Source organism: Dipodomys ordii, unplaced genomic scaffold (genome assembly GCF_000151885.1).
Source record: "Dipodomys ordii isolate 6190 unplaced genomic scaffold, Dord_2.0 Scaffold127, whole genome shotgun sequence".
Taxonomy (NCBI): Eukaryota; Metazoa; Chordata; class Mammalia; order Rodentia; family Heteromyidae; genus Dipodomys; species Dipodomys ordii.
Window position 1 is genome coordinate 5,301,843 of NW_012267343.1, and position 19,743 is coordinate 5,321,585.

Genomic DNA, 19,743 nt, shown 5'->3' on the forward strand with positions numbered 1-19,743 from the left:
TCTCTCTCTCTCTCTCTCTCTCTCTCTCTCTCACACACACACACACACACACACACACACATAAATAAATAATAAAGACGAGCATCTGAAACTGTAGATCAGCAGTAGAGTGCTGCTCAAGCAGGTACAAGGCCCTAGGTTCAAAAGCCAGCATACAAATAAATAAAAATAAATACATCTCAAATGGAAGCCAAGAAATATAACAGCTATGATTGAATGTAATCTAAGTATAGTAATTTCTAGCCTAGGATTCTTTCACCCCAGGAGGGTGTTCTTCTTTTTTAAATTTTTTTTATCTTGTTCATGGGTCTTAGGGGACACGTGGATTGGGAATACCGTGAGCATCACTACTAATTATGTGAATAAAATTATCCATTCCTCTATTTTCTCCAGCTTCTGCCTGAACCTTGCCTGAATATTCTTCATATCTTTCACTTTGCAGTAACATACTGTGGCAGAGTTTCATCAAACACTTGCTAACCTTTTTCCCTTGCTGAGGAATTATTTTCTGGGCAGAATGATATACGTTCCTAGAGGGAGATAGGCCACTTAATGAGAAATGTAGTTTGATGGAAATAGCAGAATTGACCATGATAGAATTGTACCATGGTCCTGCTGGTGGAATCTGCCAACATAAAACACATCTCCCCAGCTCAGTTAAAAACCAGTCTTTGCTTTCAACAGAAGCAAATGTTTTGTCTTGAGTTTGTCCCTCATTGCATTTGAATTGTGGAGCTGACTTCAGAACTCATCACCTAAGTATTTGCTAGGTGTGGGAGCTGCTCTTGGAGGCTTAAAGGCCCAGAGAGGAACTGTGCCCTGGGCAGCAAAGAGCTCGTGTGTATTTGCATAGCCAGCAAGTGACACTGGGTGTCACCAGGAACCACACGTGGAGTCTTCTTCTGGCACATTCAATGAGCATTCTCCCTTCTTACAAATTCCCTCTGGGCTGCTGCTTTCCTCCTTGGAAATTTTTGCGCCCACACACGCTTTATTTTTTTTTCCCCCTCCAGCTGGTCCAAAACCTGCAGACTTTTTCTAAGGCACATCTTTGAAACGAGTTCATCCTGGGTCAGAGGAGAACCTTTTAGGCAGGAAAGAGGGCAGAGAGAGAAAGAGAACAAGTATCTCGAGTGACTTCTAAAGGCAACTTTGGGACACTCTGAACTTCCACGGCACCCCAGCAGAATGGTCTTTTTGTCCCGATTTGAAACAGCAGAGGCCAACTCAGGAGGATAACACTCTGTCTACCCATTATCACCCAGATAGGAAATGGGCAGTATCTGTGACAGGACCCTCCTCTGAGGACTTCCAGTAACCCCTGCAGGAGTTGTTCCAATTCTGGTTGTTCTGGTTCTGGAGCTGGGCCAGCATGTGGCTTCCTGCTGTGCTGGTCATGACATCTGTGTTCCCTTACATACAGCAATGCCTCAGCATTAGGTTTCCAGGGGAATTCATTACCATGGTCAGGCCAATAGTTAGCACTCAACAAATAGTATGTGGAGCATACTGTCAAGCAGGATGGTAGAAAGCCCTTCGAATGGAAGAAGTTTGAAGAGCCTGCCTGGGGCCTGGATGGTAAGTGTCTCCATATGGGCATCAGAGTGGATGCTAGATTCTTAGCCCCTGAATCTCCTCTCCTCCCCACCTGCCAGCCTGCCACTCCCATTCCTGGAATATTGGACTTGGGGAGCCTTGTCCCTTCCAAGTCCCTGAGGACATATATGGCATCTGTCTCCATTTAGAAATGGGATTTTTTTCTTTTACTTTTTTCCTTTAAATTGCTCTCTGTGACAAAAAAATATATAAAATATGCAAAGCATCCAAAATTACACTCAACATAAGCTGAATAAATATATACCCACAGAAGCATATGTTCAATGGCTGCTGCTGCGTGCTTTTCAAAGCCAACTAGTTTATAAAATCATTTCTCACTCAGAGTCCCGGCGATCAATGAGAAGGTACAGTGTGAGGACACTGCCTTGAGCTGCAAATTGACTTGTTAGTTACAAAAGGTGGGGAAAAGAAAACAGCTCACAAAGCCCCACAGGCTTGGAAATGTCTGTATTTCCAGCCCTTTGAAAGACCTGGCCTGACTCACTGAGTCAATAGCTCATGAATAGGCATGGTATTCTGAAAGAAGGAGTTCTTTGGAGTCAAGCTGTGTGGGTTCAAATCCCACCTCTGTCACTTACCTTACAATATTGATCCTATTGCTTTTTCATCTTTGTTTCTCCTAGTATTAAAAACAATGTATATTAATAATACCTACCTGTGATTGATGTATTGCTGTAATTTACTCCTCTTTCCTGTAATCTGTAGTGTCTTTGTGTGTGTGTGTGTGTGTGTGTGTGCGTGTGTGGTGTTTGCATGCATACATGCATGTCCTGAGGCTTAAATGAGGGCCTTATGTTTCTGTCTGACTTTTTCACTCAAGGCTGGCACTCTACCACTTGAGCCACAGCTCTACTTCCAGCTTTTTCCAGTCAATTGGTATAGATAAGAATCATATGGATGTTTCAGTTTGGGCTGGCTTTGAATCTTGATCCTCAGATCTCAGCCTCCTGAGTAGCTAGGATTACAGTTATGGGCCATTAGTAGTCAGCTCCAGTGTCTTTTTTCTGCCTATAAATTGACTGGTATCTAGCAGTCCTAAGTAGCTTCAAGATAGGTGTTAATCAGAAAGCATAAAGGAATGATCAAAGCAGGATTAAAAGGTTGGGGCATTTAGTTTAAACTCCAACCTATGAGGAAGGCAGAAAGTCTGAAGTAGATCTACAATGACAAATGACTTCATCATTCATGCTCAGGTAATAATACCACCATCAAACTCCCAAAAGACTAGGTTTGGAGAGTTTCCAATAGTTGAACATAGGATCACAGAGAGTAAGAGAGCCTCTTCAGTGAACCCTTTGGAGTGGTACAAAAATGGGTTTATTCTGTGATCTATGCCTGGGAAGCTCTTACGAAGACCTCCCAATCTCCCCCCACACCCCACACACACCTGTGTACCTCAGTGTCCTTCCCTTCCAAGAGCAATCTGCACATCTATGTTGTAGTCAGGGGCAACTGGAAAGAGACAGGGAACTTTAGAGCCATTAGAAAAATTCAGCACACTTGTAGAAAACAAAAACAAAAGCATCAGGGTATGGTTTATATCCTGCACCTGATTTATACTTGTTCCGTGACCTTGGGATAAGTTGCTAAAGCTGTCTTTGCCTCAGTTTCCTTCTCAGTAAAATGAGTACAATAGTAGAACCTTTACCATCAGGCTGATGCTTTCATTATGAGTTAATATTCAAAACATACTTATAAACAGTGTCTAGCACATGGTAAACGCTATTAAGTGATAGCTATTATTATTATTAATGAGCTCTACAAAGGCTATTCATTATCATCAGCAGACAGTTATTGAATATACATTTTTCAGGACTCCTGGCAGATTTTCATGGGAAAGTGTTCCCTGGACTCTTCTCCCTCAGCCCTTGGCTCTTATTTCTACTATATAAAAATCATATAAAACTGTAAAGATGTGTTAATGTATTCTATCACCCCCATCAGGCTAGACACTTCTTCAGGACTACAGCAAAGCTTCCTAAGGCTCAGAGGACAGGAGTCTCTGAACAGGCATTTGTTGAATTCAACCATCCCTCAGTACAGAGTCCAAGAGAGCTTCATAGAGGTACAGAAAGTTTGTGCCCAGCACCCAGCTCCTGAGTTTCTATCAGCAGAGAATCATAGAGTGTCCAGGTTAAATTGGTCTTGGAGATCAGTTTCTAGCTTCTTCAATGCAGAGTTAGAAAGACTGAGAACCATGGAATGGATGACCTGTGCCAAGCTTAGGAATGGCAGCCTGGGCACTCCTAATGCACGGAAGCTGTTCTAAAGGGGACAGAAGATCATAAAGTCAGTTGACAAGCCAGTCACCAGATGTGTGACAGCCTAGTTTTGTGCAGTGATGTTCTGCCTCCCCCCCCCCGCCCCGAGCACTCTTCCTCATCATTAACTGGTGTGAGCATGATTGTGCTCTCTCCCTGTGGGCTTACCCAGACCTTTGCCTGGTCTAGGTTCTCCTTGAAGTTGGCAGACACCAACATCACGTCTTCTACCTTTATTTTTTCTAATATTTTAATTGAAAATTTCTACATTCTATCTATTTCTTAATGCATTTTTATTATTATCGTAAAGGTAGTGTACAGAGGGGTTATATGAATCAGATAAAGAATTTCCTTTTGAACAATGTCACCTCTTCCCTTGCTCTTTCCCAGTTTTTCCCTCTCATCCCTACCCACAAGTTGTAGCATTCATTTTCAACATTGTGTCTAGTGAGTACCACTGCTGCATTTGTTCCTCTTTTGTCCTACCAGTTCTGTGGCCCCCCACTTACCCTCCTAAAGACAGATAAACAAACAAGACAAAAGGAAAAGAAAACCAAAGCAGCAACAACAAAAAAAACAACTTTTGTTTCCATTTCATGGAGTTCATTTAGATAATTTTTTTATTTTTTATTTTTAAGATGTTTTTTATTGTTATTATATACATGATGTACAGAGGTAAAGAGTTCATTTCTCTTTGGACAATGTTACCCCTTCACTTTCTCACTCCCAGTTTTTCCCTCCCATCCCCACCCACAAGTTGTATCGTTCATTTTCAGTATACTGTCCAGTGATCTACATTATATTTCATAGTGTTATATGTTATAATGTAGCATTTAGAGTCTTGACCACTTTGAGGTCCTCAGGCTCTTGGTGTTAAGTACATTCACATTCTTGTATACCAATCTCCAAAACCCTTTTAATCTCATAAATTGAAACTGTAGACTCATGCATAACAGCCACCCAACTCAATTTCCCTCCCCTAGATCCTGCAAAACCATTTTACTTTTTGTCTTTATGGTTTGGCCCTCTCTGGGGTAACCTCATATAAGGGAGTCAAGTAGTGTTTGTCCTTTTATGACTGAGTTATTTCCCTTAGCATATGGTCTTCAAAGTTCACTCGTGATATAGCCTATGTCTCAAATTCCTTTTAAGGGGTGAATAACATTCTATTTTATGTATTTTTTAAAAAATTCATTATGGCTATAAAGATCAATAACTGTTTGGACTGATCTGCATTTTGGTGACTGTACATAGTTAGTGCTCTGAACCAGATTTTATATAAACTTCTTTAACACAGGGCTGGGATGTAGTTTAGTGGCAAAGCACTTACTTAGCAAGTGCAACATCCTGGGTTCAATCCCCAGTGCCCCCCCAAAAGACACACACACACACACACACACACACACACACACACACACACACATATATATATATATATATGTATGTATACATATATACAGTTTAAAAAAACAAACAACTCTTTTCAACACTTTAATTTCATCTATTTGGATCTATGCACAGATGGCGGTATAATTTCATTGATAATACTTTTTAGAAACTCTCCCTACTGTCTTCCAAAATAATCATTCCATTTTACAATGATAGCTGGGTGCACAGAGCTCCAATTTCCCCAAATCCTTGCCAACAGATATTATTATACTTTGACAATGGCTATTCTACTTGTGTATTCTAGTTGGCATCTTGTTGTTTTTATTGACATTTTCCTCATGATTAGTGATATTGACCATTGGTCTTTGGGGGCACTTATGTATCTTCTTTGGAGAAATATCTGTTCCATTCTTTCTCATCCACTTTTGGATTCAGGATTCCTATTGACTGACACAAGCTTTGGTCTTTAGCCATCTTGACCCATGACCTCTCTTCTTTGTGGGACATACTCACTTCTTTCCGTTGGTGCAGACACTTCTTGAGATCAATAACTACCACCTTTGAATGCAGTCTCTACTCACCAAGGGCAGGGCCACCAGAGAAAGGCATTGTCCCCTCAAAGTCTTGCTGACCTTTGCTACAAAAGTTGAGCTACTAAGAGGAAGACCATAGAACCTCTGTGGACCTTCAGCAGAGTTATGTAAGGTGAACACCTAGCATATGGCCAGGCCCATAGCATGTCCCGAGAATATTTGAATTTCCTTTCTGTGTTGTCAGTGAGAATGTATTAAATGCTACACAGATGGTGGGTACGTGGGGAGAATGGCCTACCGCTACTTCACAGGAATTCAAGCCAGAACTAAGCAACACCACCAGCAGAAATTTGGTCACACTCCAAAAGAATTTACCAAGTATCAAAAAGTAATCATGTTAATAACAAATGTTATTACCACTGGAATTCTGCCATGTGGCAGGCCCTGTTTTAAAGGATATGAAATGTCTTTTACTTTGTTCTGAGTTCTGAGAAGGGAGTGGCTGACATTTTCTGGCCCAGATTTGAGCTTGGTCTTGTCTTGACCACAGAGACTACCATTGCCTTGCCTGTCATCCTGTGCAGAAGAGATAAAGCTGGGTATGTTATAGTCTCTCTCCTCAAATAGCTGTGGACTTACTGAGACACAGACTGAGCCAGAAATCATCCCAGTTAGTATGAGAGAGAAAGAAGGATAGTGTTCTCTAACCAGGGCATCATAAGGAAGGAGGAGCGTAAGGATGTAGCTCAGTGGTAGAACACTAGCCTAGCATGCATGGGGGCCCTGGATCTGATCTCCAGTGCTATGTACACACACACACACACACACACACACACACACACACACACTCACACACACACACAGAACAAAGGCACCTGTGGTGACAATGTACTGAACATTCTCAACTCCAGAAGCTATTTATCAAAGTCTATTTTAAAATAGGGAAGACCAGGCTGGAGGCATGGCTCAAGCGGTAGAGTGAACAAGCTGAGCAAGAATGTGAGGCCTTGAGTTCCAGTCTCGGTAGCAGCACACAAAAGAATGAACAAACAACAACAAAACAGAACATAAAATGGAAGCCAGGATCCGAGAGGTACCGTGATTGCCCAGAGTCACACAGGGGCAGCATCTGGACTCGTTTTCACTTCTTTCCTCACATCTCCTACTTTGGGAGCTCAGGAGAGATCCCCCAGCGTGGATCACTGGTGCTTTCTCATGGACCGTTTAGGAGTCTTTCAGGAGACAGGGACAGCCTAGCTGGGAACTGACAAAAGCTGTGAGGTTGGACTCTGCAGAGAAAACACGCTGTGCTTGAAGAGGTGGAGGTAAAGGGCCTTGGTGGCTTGGATTCTGTGCCTCCCACAGGGACTGGGGCAGGCTCTACTTTCTCCACTCTGACCTGGGAGAAGCCCTGCTGGGGCCTGTACCTGCTGTCCTACATTACCCAGGACTATTGAACCCCATGATCCCTATTTTAGGCTACCTTTTTTCCTCTTGGTCAGCACAGAAGCAGAGCACAAATTAAGCAGTCGCTGAATTGGCATGACTTGATTAGAACTCCCGGTGATTATGAGGTCTTGACTAGCCCAGTTGTCCCAGTCAATGTTGGGGTGAACAGCTGGGCTAGCTGGCCCCATTGAATGGTTTGGGGCAGGAAGGAAGATGACTGGACCCTTCTTCACTCACTCCTGTGCTAGGTAGCACAGGAGAGCTAGGCCCACTCAGGCTTTCCTTGCATCAATTCATATTGAAGAATCCCACAATCCTGGCTTAGTGATAACCTTGCTTATAAAATGAGCACGCTCTGTGGGTGCTTCTGAGCTTTGGGAGCAGGCAAAGAGAGGGCATATGGGAAAATATCAAACACATAACATAGTAGGCACTCAGTAAATAAATATCTACTTCCTTCCCTTCCTTGCTTCTTTCCTTCCTCCTTCTTCTTTCCAAGATGCTGAGTCTGATTTGCACATCCAAGCTTGTTACAAGCAACTAGTTTGTTCCTAAACCTGAGTCTGCTTGTAACCCATCAGAGTACACTTTCTAGAAGGTGCTTAGAATCCCATCCATAATGAAACAGGGTTACAGACATCCTTAGAAAAATCTTAAAACCTGTTCAATAATTTCCAGGGAAGTGCTCACTTCCTCTCAAGTGCTGAGAGGTGATTTCTCCACCTTTTTATAATTCATAGTTACTTTGGGGGGGGGGGAAACTGGCATTGATTGTCTTTTCCAATTTCCTACTGTCCGGTGTCTTTATTTTATAATGAAGGACATGGCCAGAATCAGGTGTTCCAGTATGAACCCCGCCAGCCAATCAGAGAGCAAAGCTAGGCAGAACTGGAACTCAGCTCTCAGAGAGCTATCCCTATGTAATTATGGAAGTTCAGGGAGGTCTAGCTTGTTCTTTCCCATCAACATCCCATTTTTCTGCTTTGCCTACCATGAAGATGCTTTCCTCATTGTCTTCCAGACAAGAAACTGAGGCTCACAGAAGGAAAGCAAGTAGCTCAATGTTACATAGTCAGAGGCTGGGTCCCTGCTAGAGGTCTTTCTGCTTGTAAGGCCCAGGGTTATAGAAAGAAATAAAAGAGGTAGGTACCCTCCTGATGTCTCTCAGGACCCAAGACGGGTAGGGCCCCTCCTCAGTCATCACCAGGAAATCCCTTAGCCTTCACTCGGGCCTCAGGAGAAGTTATTCCGATTTGCTCCGAACAGCTGGCTCACCTTCTAGACCTGGGGGTGGAGTGGTAGAACAGCTCATTACCAATTTTGCACTTGGAACAATTTGCATTCCATAATTAATGAACATTAAAATGCATAATTACAAACAGAAACAAATGACTTGGTGATGATGAGAAATGAGGCTGGGAAGCAGCAAGAGCAGGCTCAGGGGACAGAGGAAGAGACTTGGGGGTGGGGAGTGGGAGAAGAAGTAGGAGACCAGCCAGTGCTGTGTGTGGGGGGGGAGAGTGGGAAGTTCTCCAGGCATCCTCTCCTTCCTCTAGAAATGCCAAGCTCGAGGCTCAGGGACCCAGGCTCAGTCTTCCTCTGGGCCCTCTTCTGAAAGAGAGCAGAAGATGGGCTGTGAGCTCTGGAGCCCAGGTGACCTGGGTAGATCCCCAGCTCTCCCACTTATTTCGTGTACAGCCTCAGGCAAAGAAGCAGTGCAATGCTATATCTCCTAGCCCCTGTCTCATGCCCACTGGAGTCTCCCAGAGCTTGCATGCATCCCAAGGCTCCTTTTGCAAGCTCTAAGAAAATGCTGAGAGATAATTGAATTCACTAACTTAGGTAATCTCTTCAAAGTAGCAAATCAAATCACTTCATTCCTCTGCCAGGCAACCATCCAAAGCCCTCCAGGTGTACTTAGAATAAACTCTAGATGCCTCCCCACGGTGAAAGTCATGGGTCAGCAGCTGTTTTTGTATAAAGGACTATATAGTAAATATTTTAGGCCGTGCAAGTCACATGTGGTCTTTTTATTTTTGTCTCATATTCTTCCTTTTTTTTAAAAAAAAAAAGCTTTAGGGCTATGCTAACTAAAAAAGCCTGCAGGAACATAGACATCTTTTCTCAATTCCTCGGCTAAATACAACTAAAGTCCCTGGACATAATATATAAAACACATGTGAGCTGGAAAGGTGGAGCAAAGGCTGACCAAGTAGAGGCACTGAGACCCACAATCCCTTCCCTCCCCACCTCCCCAATTCTTCCCTCCCCCTCCTGTACAGTATCTTTACAATATTTTTTTAAATGCTTTGTACCAAAAAAAAAATCCTCCGCAATAAGACATGGGAATTCCTGTACTAAATGAGAAAACTAGAAAGAATCAACAAAGAAATATAAGGTATAAAGAGAAAACAAACAGAACTCTTAGAACTAAAAAGGACAGTAAATGAGATTAAAACTAAGTGGATAGAATCAACAGAGGACTGGAGGAAACAAAGGAAATAATAAGTAAACTTAAAAATAAAACAAGTGAAATTACACAATCTCGGTTTTTGAAAAGAAAATAGACTGAGAAGAAAATGAATCTATTTCCAAGAATCTGTGCAACTGTATATATAAAGTAAAATCCTAACATTTGTGTTATTGGAGTTTCAGAAGAAGAGGGAAAAAATGGTACTCAAAGAAATTACAGCTGAAAACATCTCAAATTTTAAAACCCTACAGATTCAAGAAGCTAAGCAAAATCCAAGCAGAATAAACACAAAGAAAATCCACACGAAAACATCATAGTCAAACTTCTTCAGCTTTTCAAGAAGAAAGCTTGAGAGAAATTACATCTTATCTGCAAAAGAAGCCCAATTTTAACCACAGTGGAACTCTCGTGAGAAACCTAGAGGCCAAGGAAAAGTGATACATTTTTTTCAAGTGCTGAATTAAATAAAAAAGAAATGTATGTCTAATGAAAATATCCTCTAGGAATAAAAAAGTAATTGACATTCTCAGAGAGAAGAAAACGAAAAGAAACTATGACTGGCTGTTTCTAAAAGCATGGCTAAAGGTTGTCTTCAAAACAGAAATGAAATAATAGCCAGGAATGATGGCAGAGGCCTGTGATCTCTGTTAAGGCAAAAGGACCAAAAGTTCAAGGCTAGTCTGGGCTGCATAGTGAGACCCTATCAAAAAATAAAAAAAGAAGGAAAGGGAAAGAATAGGAAGGAAAAGGAGAGGGAGGAGGGAGAGGGAGAGAATAAATAATATAACTGACCTAACTGAGAACATCAGGAAGAACAGAGGAACACAGCACAAATGTGGGGGGGGGTACAATCAACTGTCCTGTTTGTCCATATCATATTTGATGGTTCAAACAAAAAACACAATAGGAGTCTCTGATATGGTTTTACTTCTATCTAGAGAAATCATGAAGAAGCTACATTTTATGAGAAGGAAGGGACATAAAGCACAAAAGCAGGAAAGGTTACTGCATACATGATATGGAAAGATGATATCACAAATAGACTAAATTATGAACATCTAGAGACATCACTAAAATGATACAAAGAAATGCACTCAGAAGCAATATAGATAAATCAAAATGGAGCTCTAATGAACATCCAAATAGCCCATAGGAAACCCCCCAAAAAACAAAGGAAATGGAGAAATGAAAAAAACAGAGATGAGTAATATTATCATACTAAATGTAAATATTCTGCTTGCACCTGTAGCTTACGCCTGTAAGTCTAGCTACTTTGGAAGCTGAGATCTGAGGCTCAAAGGTCGAAGCCAGTCCAAGCACTCTGTGAACGTCTTATCTCCAATTAACCATCAAAAAGCCGGAAGTGGAGCTGTGGCTCCAATGGGGCAGCCTTGAATGAAAAAGCTAAAGGACAGCACCTTCCCCAGGACCAGCATTCACTCGCTCATACGCACATGCGCACACACACACACACACACAAAGATAGTTCTTCTAAATGCACAAATTAAAACACAGACCCTTGCAGAGCAAATTGAAAAGCTTGACCCAATTATATGTTGCCTGTAAGAAATTCAGTTCATATGTCTAGCCTGGTGGTATACCCAGGAAGACACTGAGTTACAGGAAATCCTGCTCTGCATAGTGAGACCTTATTCCAAACAAAACACAAAACAAAAACCTATTTTATGGGATGTAGAAATAAGATCATAGTTCAAGGCCAGCCCAAGCAAAAAGTCAAGAAGACCTCATCTCAATCAAGCTGGATGTGTTCATGTGTATTTGTAATTCCATCTCTATAAAAGGCAGAGACAGGAGAATGGTGATCTCAGGTAAAAAGTATGACACGCTATTTGAAAAAATAAAAGCAAAAATGGGTGTGAGTCCAATGGTAGAACACCTGCCTAGCAATTGCAAGGCCTTGAGTTCAAATTTCAGTACTGCCTAAACAAACAAAAAAGGGAAAGTTGAGCTGACACTTAATACTATAGGCAGCTTGAAGGTAAATAAATAGAGGAAAGCAACATGTTATGCATAGAAAACAACAGCAGGAGTAGCTATATTAATATTAAATAAAGTAGACCTTACTAAAAAAAAATTATCCAAGAGCAATGTCATGGAATGTTTAAGAAATAGCAAGCATGGATATTTGTGAGGCAAAAACTAATGAGCCGGGCTCCTTAACTCATCCCTGTAATCCTAGCTATTCACCGGGCTGAGATTTAAGGATCACAATTCAAAGCCAGCCTGTGCAGAAAATTCTGAAAGACTCCATTTCCAATTAATCAGCAAAAAAGGCTGAAGGATGACTCAAGTAGCAGCGCAAGTGTGCCGAGTGAGTACAAGGCACTGAATTCAAGCCCTGTACTGCCAAAAAACAAACAAAACACTAATGGACTAAAAAAATAAGACAAATCCACAATTATAGTTGAATACTTAAGTACTCAATAACAGGACAAAAAAATCAGCTACATTATAGATAAACTGAATGCCACTACCAACTAACAGCTCCTCTTAACTTTTTAGGGTACTACACCTCCACATCATAAAATATCTACTCTCTTGTATTACCTACAGAACACAAACCCACATAGAATATACTTAGGTCAGGAAAAGGTTGCAATAAATCTAAAGAATTCGTGTCACAGTGTTTTTTTCCATTAACAACAGAATAAACCTGGAAAGCAATAAACAGGATGAACTTTGTGAGCTCATAACAAGACACCATGGGTTGAGCAGATCCAAGAACAGATATTTTTCTCCCACAAATCTAAATTCCAGGATATTGACATTTCTGCTAAGGGCTCGATCCCTGACTTGTCTTCTTCTCATAGAATCCACATATGTTAAAGGAGGATGGCACAGGAAAGAGGGAGGCAAGAAGGGAGGAGGAGGAGGAGAAAGAGGAAGAAAGTGAGGAAGGAAGCAAAGAAGGAAGAAAGAAAGGAAGAAAGGAAGGAAGGAAGGAAGGGAAAGGATGGGAAGGGAGGAAGGAAGGAAGGAAGGAAGGAAGGAAGGAAGGAAGGAAGGAAGGAAGGGAAAGGATGGGAAGGGAGGAAGAGAGAGAGGGAGGCAGGCCCTATTCCCTGAAGACATATCAAACTTCCTCCTGGGATGCTCTGGGCCCCACGGTGTAACACTGTGTCATACATCCGGCCTTGGTTGCATACACGGTCCAGGCCTGCAGCACAATGCCTTCTCAAAGGAAAAGAACAGTTTTAATTTGCAGATTTGCTTGGTTTCCATGTCAAGTTCTTCCATGCCCTCTTACTTCTGAAGTGGTGCTGGTGAGTAGATAATGAGATGCCTGAATCACTGATGAAGACGTGGGAGCTCCATGCTGAAGTAGGTGAGATCAGTTCGAAGACCTGCTTTGCTCTGACTCTCTAGCAGGAGCTGTCCGTGAGTCAGCAAGTGGCGAGGAACAGGGGAGGTTCGTCAGAGTTGTGTTGCTGTATAAAAGGAGGAAGGCTTTATTTGGGATCCTAAGTTCTGAGGTTTCAGTCCATGCTCCACTGTCTCCATTATTCCTGCTTCATGGAGAGGCAGAATTTCATGGCCAAAGGACCCAGTGCAAGAAACTGTCTCACCTTGTAGATGCCAGCAGGCAAGGAAAATAATAGGAAGGTCCTGGGCCAAGACACACCCTTCAAAGGCACCTCTCCCACGCGACCTCCTTCCACCAACGAGGTCCATTTCCCACCGTTTCTACCACCTCTAAAAGGCCACACAGAGTATGGGTCTATCAGTGGATTAAATCACTGATTGGGTCAGCATACATGGTCCAACAGTCTCTAGGGACACCTCACAGACACACCCCAAAGACATGCTTTTCTCACCACCTAGTTGGTTCTCAAGACAATCAAGTTGACCCATTCAGTTTAAGCAAATACCTGGTATTCATTTAATAGCCACCAAATTGGCACACCTGAGAAACACTGACCCTGCCACCCACCTGTGTGTGTAACCCTGTCCTCAACTTTCTCCTCAGTAAAAATGCTACCCAGGTGATCTATTTCCTCTGGAGGCTATGGTAATTTCTGCTATACTGGAGAGAGATGGGAGGGAAGGATAGTGGCTAAAGACCACAGAAATTTATTCTTTTGTAATTCTGGAAGTCAGAAATCCCAACAAAAGGTATTGGTAGTTCCTGCCTCCTCTGCTGGCCTCTCCCACAAATTAGGATTCTTGTCTCCATCTACCAATCTCTCAGCACTTGCACATTTGCCTTCCCTTCCGGCATTGTGATTTCTCCCTGCCTTCTTTCTATAAGGATATTGGCATTTAGGCCAATCTGGAGAATCCAGCATAGACTCCTCCACGACATCATAGGTGCTAACATTCACGGTTGCTGGCCTCCAAAGATGAAGACAGAGACACAATTTGGGGAACCACTAGCAGCCTCCCACGCTGTGCTCCAAAACTTTGCTGAAGCAAGCAGATAACTCATGTGCTTAGGTAGTACCCGGATTATCAAGGTCACTCATTGAAGGAACAGAAATTGGAGCCAGGTGTCAATGACTCACATCTTCAATCTGAGCTCTTCAAGAGGCTGAAATCTGAGGATCACAGTTTCAAACAAGCTGGGACAGGAAAGTCTGTGAGACTCTTTCAAAATAAGACAGCAGGACAGTACCAGTCTTTCATGGAAAAAAATCTAAAGGACTACACTCAGGCTCGGACTTCAAGTCCCAGTACCAGCACACACAGATACAAACAGACACACAGACACAACAAGAAACAAAACCACACTGTCCACAGACAGGTAGAGCCCAGCCCCCAGAACAGTAAATGGCTCCAAGTGACCCCACGACCAGGACCCGTTTGGTCTGACAGCGACTGCTCAGAGACAAGCAGGAATTGTCTGAGCTTGTATTAATATGTGCAACACTTCACTCACATGGAAAATTGATTTTTCTTTTTAAGCACAAAACGTAGCAGTTTTATAACCTCTCTGCAGCTTGACAAAGGCCATTTATAACCTACTTTCCATCACCCTTCCTGGAGCCTCTCTCTCATGTCTTCAAGAACTCGCATGTGCATTTGTAATTACAAATTCTCCTTTGACAAAAATTTAATTTCCAAGAGGGCAGACCTCTGTGTTTGTTGTTGCGATTTGGGGAAATTAATTTGTGTACGTGTGACTGTGTGTGTGTTGGTATGTGTTACGACTGATGTCACTTCAGAAGGCAGTGTGGGCAGGGTCTGGAACTCTGGCTGGCGGGGAGGGGTTCACAGGACTTGGGGGGATTTTAATCAGCCATGTCCAGTGATGGATGAGGAAGATTGGACTCTAGGTGTTCATCTTTATGGACAAAAAAATGCCAGCAGGGTGACTGCAATTAAAACCTGGTGCCTTGTGTATCCTTTTAAAATCAGGATGTTCAAACTACTCCACTGACAAGGCTGGAGACCATGTTGTTAGCTCATCAGATGATGGAGAACTAAATAAGTAGCCAGATATTTCCTAGTATCGGTATCCAGCCATGGAAGGTAGCGGTCCCTGTGTTAGCTCAAGGACTCAAGGATTATATGCAAGTGTCCATGGGTAAGGAACCCTAATGATCAGCTTATTTGTTTATTTACACTGGGGAGTGATGCTCATTTTGAAGATCAAGTGGTCCTTTGGAGGATGATGCCGAGGAGACAGACAGCCTGGAGCCACCAGACTGGTTAGGAGGCCTTGGCATGCTCTGATTCTATGTATGTAAGCTTCTCATTTAGGGCTCCTGGGACAAGGCTGCAGAAGAGCTCAATTAAAGGCCAAAATGATGACAATTCACATTCAATGAGTAACAGATTATGTGGCAAATGCTGAAGTAAGATACAGACCCTCATGATATAATTTAGACTCACAACAATTACAAGTGTGTCCTGCCCACGTAATCGATGACAACCCTGAGACTCAGAGAAGGTGGTAACTAACTAGCCTCCAGTCACACGGGGAGGAGAATAACTAGAGTTTAAAGTCATAATGTCAGAGGCACTTTACAATATGTCTGGCTGCCTCCTTCAATGACCTTTGTAGCTGATGTACCATAAAAGCAACAATAAACAGGGTCCTAGCAAGGTCAGTAGTAGTAACAAGTAACATTTGCTCTGTGAACACAGATGGTAGGAGGAGAGATTGTGATGGAGCCCAGCACCTCCTTTCCCATAACCACCCTGTTATTCTCTTTCTGAGCAGTGTCCTGAGGAGCTGAGACCCATGAAGGACGGTTCAGGCTGCTATGATCACTCCAAGGGTATCGACTGCTCTGACGGCTTTAATGGCGGCTGTGAGCAGCTGTGTCTGCAGCAGACGCTGCCTTTGTCCTATGATGCCAGTTCCAGCACCATCTTCATGTTCTGCGGGTGAGTCTCCACCCCCAATGCCCAGGGACCTTCCCCACAGTGGCAGGTAAGCTATAGAGAAAACAGCCAAGAACTACAACCTGGCCAGTCTTGGTTGGACCTTCGAAGAAATGGTCTTTTTAAGTCTTCTGTTTGAGCTCACGTGGCTAGAGTATAACCTGGTGGACCTTGGAAAGAGAGTGGGTGAAGGAAAGTAATTGAGGAATACTTGCAACCCAGCATGTCCCTGCTCAGCTACCTTCCTGTGTCCAGAATCTATTCTCTGCTGAGGTCTTCTATCCCTGTGACTCCCCAGCAGCCTGAGGCAGTACAGTGTGGAGACAAGAAGAGGGATCTTGAGGCTGTTCATAAGGAAATACCTGGTGTGGCACTCCATTGGACAGGAAGGAACTCAGTGGCATGAGGTCATTGATGGTCTCTGGGCCCTTTGACCTATGTAGAATAACTAGAACTAAGGAAGGAAGTGCCAGGAAATCATACAGAGAAAGCTTGTAGTAGAGATTCCATTTGTTTCTTTCCTTCCTTTCTTTCTCATTTCTCCTTCTTTCTTCTTTCCTCCTTCCTTCCTTCTTTCCTTTCCTTCTTCCTCCCTTCCTTCTTCTCTTTCCTTCCCTCTCATCTTCCTTTCCTTTCTTCATCTCTCTCTGTCATTCTCTCTATTTTATCTTCCTTCCTTTCCTTCCTCTCCCTCCTTCCCTCCCACTTTCCCTCCCTCCTCCTTCCTCCCTACCTCTCTTTTTCTTTTTGGGATTGAACCCAGGGCTTCACTCATTCCAGACAAGTGCTCTTCCACTACAGCTACAGCCCCTTCAAACCAAGTTTTAAAACTGTAAACAAAACAGGGTGGTAATTTGCTGCACCACCTGACCTGGGACAATTCTTTTTCTCTGTCTAGGCCGCAGTTTAGCCATCTGTGAAAAGTGAGTTTTGTAAAGCCATGGCTATTTCTTCCAAGTGGCCATGATTTCTCTCCCTATGTAGTAGGAATTCCTTTTGACCCTTACAGCACCTAGCATGGTGTTTGGTCCTCAACAACCGCTCAAAAGAATAGCAGCATCTTCACTTCTTTAGTCCTGTTTTGCAGTCTGTCTTGGCATTAAAAAATGTACTCACCTTTTTGACACTCTGATTCCAAGAAATGATTCCTGTGCTTGTATGTGAAGTATGCCTGATGCTGTCATTACCACAAAGAGCAGAATAAGAGATTAGCCACCTTACAGCCCCATGTATCACAAAAATAAAGGAGGTGAGGGTGTGCATAGATTTAAACCCAGTTTGAAAAAGGAGGATGCAAGTTGCATGATTCTAGTTTCCAGAGTTCATGACTTATTTCCAGGTTTCTTTTCTTGCCCCCATTTCCACCTGGGGAGCTACGGGTCCCTTCTAGCAGGTGTTAGAGCGGCTCACTGGAGACCCTGGCTATGTATCTGTAAAATAAATAAGAAATAAATTAGTGTATGCAGACCTGAATTTATGGCGGTCTCTCCTCAGCTTAAGTGACTGCAGGGCAGTGTTGAGTAAATTATGCATGGACTAGGATCTGTAGACTTGCATACGGAATCAGCTGTTCTGTCTGGTTCTTATATCACCGTGGCTCTTTTCCTCGCTGTGAACTTGGGATGGTGTTGTATGGAAAATAACAACAGTAGCAGCAAGCAGCTGCAGCAGCAATGGATTCTGACATGGTAAACTATCACTGACTTCTATCCAGCACTCACAGGAAGGGTCCTGGAGGATTTGAATCTCAATGCCTCTCCCTCCCTGCCTCTTTCCCTCCCTCCCCTCTCTCTTTTTCTAGCCCTTTCTCATGCATCAAGCAGGCCTCCCTTTCATGACATCTGACCTTCCATGTCCTCCCTGTAAAATATGAACCTTAGCTACTTCAGTGTAATGATGGCTGTGGAGAGAGCTGAGTACTTTCCATAGATTACTTCAGAAAGGTTAAGTAACACATTCAGGGTCACAAGACACATGGTGCAGCTCATTGCCTCCTTGCTGTATGACTATGAGCAAGTTACTGATCATCTTATACCGTGGCCTCAGTTTCCTCATCTGTAACACGATCATAGGCTCTTGACTGCATGGTTGGTATGAGGCTTGAATGGCCTTGTTTATGCTGTAACTTAACATTCATCTTGAATTTGCTTTAGAACAGTATCCTTGCAGGGATTAGCACATAAACTAAGATAAAGGACATTTGCCAATCAACTTGCTCAATGATGTGATGTTCTTGACATTTTGGTTTCTGGGAAACAGGACTTAGTCATGTGTTCTATGAAAGTGTTAAGTAAGATTGGATCAGTGTGTTTTATGTGAGTTTGTTCAAGCCTATCCAGTGTTGGTACACAGAACCAAAAACAAAACAAAACAGAAAAAAAAACAGAAATAAAACAAGGTCTCCCAAATCAACTTACTTCCAACAAGCTTTGGAAATTGTCTATTGAGGATGCAAATGAGGCCCTACTCACACTTGTTAGATGCACTACAAACAATGAAAGCAATTAGCAGATGCTTGTGGAGAGTTAGTTGAGAGAAAGGTGGGTGCTATTGAATTAGACAAGGAAAACAAAACAAACCTCTGCACAAGGAGACATACCCACACAAAGCTCTGGACTTATTACGTATTTCCTGATTAGAAACAGGTTGAATACATCTGATTCAGTCAGCTTAAGAGCAACTGCTGAGGCTGAGAGCTAGTGGTTACTCAGGAAGCTATAATCTGAGGATCCTGGTTCAAAGTCAGCCGAGGCAGGAAAGTCTGTGTGACTCTTATCTCCAATAAACTACTCAACAAGAGCTAGAAGAGGAGCTATATCTCAAGCTGTAGAGCACTAGCCTTGAGGGACAAAGCTCAGGGACAGTGCTCAGGCCCTGAGTTCAGGCCTCAGGACTAGGACACACACACATGCACACACACACACACACACACACACACACCACATACACACACACCATAACACACACACAATGAATAGCAGCTGACAATTTATTTGGTATTTCCTACATGCTATGACTGTCCCATGACTTCATGCACATAGCCCTTTTAATTCTCATAACAACTCTGCAGGAGAGAAACTATCATGAATCCCATTTTACTGTTAAGAAAAACAAGCACAATGGCTCAGGTATCCCAGCTGGTAAGTAGAGGTTATCAGGATTCAAACTCAGTCTGTGTGCCTTTGGTCCCAAGCAAGAGAGAACCAATGTCACTAGAAGATTTTGGACACATATAGTTATGTCATCTTCAACAAATGATTTGTTTTTTTCTCAGCCTTTGTCCTTTAATATAGACTCAGAAGTAACTTGCACAATTTGGGGAATTAAATGCAATTAAGCAAGCATAGAAACTGGCATACGTAATAGAACACTCCATAAACCCCAGTTATAATTGTCTAATAGGCATACAGTCATTTTATTCAATTATTCAGTTACTGAGTTTTATGTCTGGCTCACTACTCTATTTCCCAATACATAGAACAGTGCCTGGCACACCATAGGTGCTCAGTTAGCAACTATTAAGTGAAATTCATCAACTCATGTGGCTAAGGAAGTTGTTCTACATCCAGCCTTCCAATTGCATTTCCAACTACTTCTCTCTACCTGTTACCAATGAGTGGTCACAGAGGTGAAGATCTCACTTTCTGGAAATCTCCGGTACACACACACACAC

General features: G+C 42.7%; 1 protein-coding gene across 1 annotated transcript in view; it reads left to right on the plus strand.

The window, feature by feature from the left end:
* The window catches only part of Astn2 (astrotactin 2), a 777,558-nt gene that overhangs the window by 420,768 nt on the left and 337,047 nt on the right, over nt 1-19,743 (plus strand). The window contains exon 10 of the mRNA XM_013030183.1: nt 15,907-16,073. Coding sequence (XP_012885637.1) covers nt 15,907-16,073 — 167 coding nt within the window. The remainder of the gene's footprint in view (nt 1-15,906; nt 16,074-19,743) is intronic.